We start from the raw sequence: 3470 nt of genomic DNA, 5'->3' as shown, positions 1-3470 counted from the left end.
GTGTGTGTGTGTGTGTGTGTGTGTGTGTGTGTGTGTGTGTAGTGTGTGTGTGTGTCGGCGTATCACTCCATAGACCCTCTCGTATCTGCGCGTGTCGGGCATGCCGCCGCAGCTGCTGCAACGAGCGCGCTGCAGCCCCTGAGTCCACCCTCGAGCAGCCGCCGAGCGCGTCCCAGGGCGCCGTCCCTGCCGCCCCCGATTCCTTGCAGCCAGGGGTCGTGCCACCCACAGATGGAGGCGAGCGCGTCGGGGGTGGTCATGCCCGCCAGCTCGAACGCGCGCGCATACACCACTAAAGAGCCGCCTGGCAGCTCTTCCAAGAACGCCTGCACCAAGCTGGCCCGTGCGTTCTCCGATGGCGACGGGGACGGGGGCCGTGGCGGCGGGGGCGGCGCGGGCTTGGCGCGGGTGCGCAGGCGGACGCGCGGGGTCCTGCGGGTTGGGGCGGCTGGAGGGAGGTGGGGCAGGCGCGGCGAGTTGGGCCACGCTGGTTTGTGAGCAGAGCGTGGTTGGGGTGCACGGGAGGCGCCCGCCGTTCTACTGGCGCGGCCGCCGTCCCAGCAGCAGCAGCAGCAGCAGCAGCAGCAGCGTTCAGCAGACGGGCGCCCGGAGCGCCAGCAAGGCGCAGCCTCGTCGTTCGTTCCATCCCTCATAGTTCAACCGCAGGGGACCACCAAGTTCTGCGTGCTGAAGCCTCGGCTCACCCCTGTTGGGCAGAGTGTGGGCGTTCCCCATGTGCTTCTGTTGGCCCCTTCCCTCGTTGTTGTGTGCCTGTGGCCTTTGACCGCTGCTGGTCCCACTGCTGCGATAGCTGCCTGCCGAACGCCACTAAGTTTCCGATATGTACTTCTTGACCCTACGGTATCAGCACTGGGCGGGCGGCTCATTCACTGATCATCACTCGCTGCACAAGATCAGTCTGAACGACAGCTGCACTTGATCGGTGCAAATTCAAAAACAATTATTGCCTTAAGTGGAAGACTATACAATTGTCTAAAAGCTAAACACTGACCCCGCCATACTTGTGCGAGCATATGTCCATGCCCCCCCGTAACAAGTAGCCGTTGCAGGCCCTTGAATTAAAAGATATTGTTGGTGGCGAGTGATCCCAATCATCAGACCTCAGCTGCAGGCCCCCTAACCCGTGCAAGGGAGGTGTCGGGGCTGCGCGTCGACGCGCGGACACCTGTTGTGCGCCGCACCAGCCACTCCGGCCGCCCAGGGCCGCGCCCAGCGGTTCCGCCGGCATGCCCTGGCACGCCCCCGCGCCCCAGCGGCGGGCGGCCCGCGCGCTGCTCGCGCTGGCGTTCCTCGCGCTGCTGGCGGCAGCCAAGGAGTCCGGCCCTGCGGGCGCCGGTGGCGCGCGCCGCAAGGGCGCGGAGGGCGGGGACGAAGGCGGCGAGGCAGTTAAGGAGCACACGCGCGATCTGGGACGCACGCAGTGGCGCCAGCATCTGCACCGCTTGGCGCAGGTCTCCGTCGACGACAGGGGCATCGCCGATCTGCTCGGGCCAGTGCTGCGCCACAAATACGAGCTGCCGCCGGCGCAGGTGGGCACGCTGACCGCCCCCTGGGCTGCCATGCAGCTCCGGCCCGGGGTCCTCCTGCTGCGCGCAGTACGCGGGTCGCGCCTACCGCCGCGCAACCCGGGCTGTTACCCCCCCTGGCGGTGGTCCTGTGTCAACAACGGTACTCGTGCATCAACTTGAGGCTTCAACGACACTGTGGTTTGCATCGTTTGAACCCCAAATCGAACAGGTCCAGAAGTCGCTGGTGTACCTCGGCCCCAACGCCCGGCTGCGCCGCGTGGTGCACGACCTGATTGTGGGCAAGCACGTGCGCGTGGGCGCCATCGGCGGCAGCATCACGCACGGCGCAAAGGCGTCGAAGATCGGGGAGACGGACTGGTTCAGGTGCGTGGGGTTGCGTGTGTGCGCCTCCAGCTGTCTGCCTGTGCGTGCGTGCGTGTGTGTGTGTGTGTGTGCGAGTTTCGAATGTGCGTGCAAGTGTGTAATTGATTGAGTGTGTGTGTGTATGTGTGTGTGTATGTGTGTGTGTGTGTGTGTGTGTGTGTGCACGCGCGCGCGTGCACGTGCATCCGTGCGTGCGCAGGCATGCGTACAAGAGGCGTTGTGTGGCACCCGTGCGCATGGGAATGCGTGCGCACCGGCGCGCATGCGTGGCTGTGGCTGTGGCTGTGCATGCGCGTGTCGTACGTGTCCTGTGTGTTTTTCGACACTCCTTGCAGTCAGCACAGCAGTGCGCTAGCTCCTTTGCTGGCCCGCCCACCTAACACGCACAACCGCACACATATAACCCCCCGCCAACCCCCACAGCCTGGTGTCGAAGTACCTCCGGGATGCGTTCCCCCGGGCCAACATAACCACGCGCAACGGCGCGCTGCCGGCGACGCCCAGCGCGCTCATGAACATGTGCTTGGAAACATATGTCGACGTCGGTGGGTGCTGCGGCCGCAGAAGAGCTCGGCGCGCCGCCAGTGGGCAGGGTGCCCCCTTGCGAGGAGGCGGGACGCTGCGGCGGGGCAGGGCCGGGGTGGGAGCCGGCGTCGTGCATCGCGCCCTGGAGCGCAGGGCAGCGGCCAAACGCAGGGGTCATGGCCAGCTGCTGCGGCTGCATGGGTAGACCGACCTGCGCCATGCGCCTTGAGGCACCAACGCACCCGGTCAAGTGCGCCGTCGGCCGTCCCACTCGCCCCTCTCCCCCAGACGTGGACCTGTTATTTGTGGAGTATGTGGCAAACGACGGCTCCAACGCGTGAGTGATCCGCGCGGAGGGATGATGCGGCGAGGCCTATGCGCTGCTCCTGCTCGTTGGCGGCCGTCGTCCACGCAGCAGCCGGCGGCGTGGGCGCACCTTCCTTGGACCCCACTTTGGTGTCTGAGGGCGCTCGCGCCGCCCACTGTCAGTGTCACTGGACCTCACCCGATCTCACCTCATGTCACCTGAATAATGTCACCTGGGTGTCACCTATCTGCCCCTGCCCCACTGATTCACGAGCAGCCACGACCTGGTGAAGCCCAAGGTGTACGAGCGGCTGCTGAGAAAGATCCTGCAGGTGCGGCGGGCGGCGTTGAATTGCTGCTGCTGCCCCACCTCCCCTTTGCCGTCTATCCAGTCCTCCCGCCGCGGCGGCGACGCGTTTGATACCTGGGCCAGGTCCCGAGCATGGCGTGAGCCGCAGCGCCCGCATGGGTCCTCCTCAGAAGGCTAGACCATCGCCGGTCATCGCAACCCTTACCACCAACGCCCACCTCGTCCCCTCGCACCGCCCAAAATGCACCGCCGCAGAAGCGGCGCCACCCCGCGGTGGTCCTGGTGCAGCTGATGCCCAAGGGCATGGCGTTCGCGCCCGGCAACAGCGAGAAGGTGCACTTTGCGGCCACGCTGGAGGACATTTACGGGGCCCAGGCGCAGTACTATGACCTGCCCTGGCTCAGCTTCAGGAACGC

The 3470-nt window shown here is 66.0% G+C and overlaps 1 protein-coding gene across 1 annotated transcript; it reads left to right on the top strand.

Annotated features, from left to right (window-relative positions):
• Positions 1 to 1247: 1247 nt before the first annotated feature.
• MNEG_11790 (SGNH hydrolase) lies at positions 1248 to 2775 on the top strand (the record flags this gene model as incomplete). The annotated part of the gene is made up of 4 exons (XM_014039737.1): positions 1248 to 1550; positions 1759 to 1913; positions 2337 to 2458; positions 2727 to 2775. Coding segments are annotated over 4 exons (629 nt in total), but the record flags the coding sequence as incomplete, so codon positions are not given.
• Between the last annotated feature and the right edge of the window lie 695 nt (positions 2776 to 3470).

This window comes from Monoraphidium neglectum (genome assembly GCF_000611645.1).
Source record: "Monoraphidium neglectum strain SAG 48.87 unplaced genomic scaffold scaffold02908, whole genome shotgun sequence".
NCBI lineage: Eukaryota > Viridiplantae > Chlorophyta > Chlorophyceae > Sphaeropleales > Selenastraceae > Monoraphidium > Monoraphidium neglectum.
The sequence above is the reverse complement of the archived record's forward strand: the minus strand, read 5'-3'. Positions and strand labels throughout refer to the sequence as shown.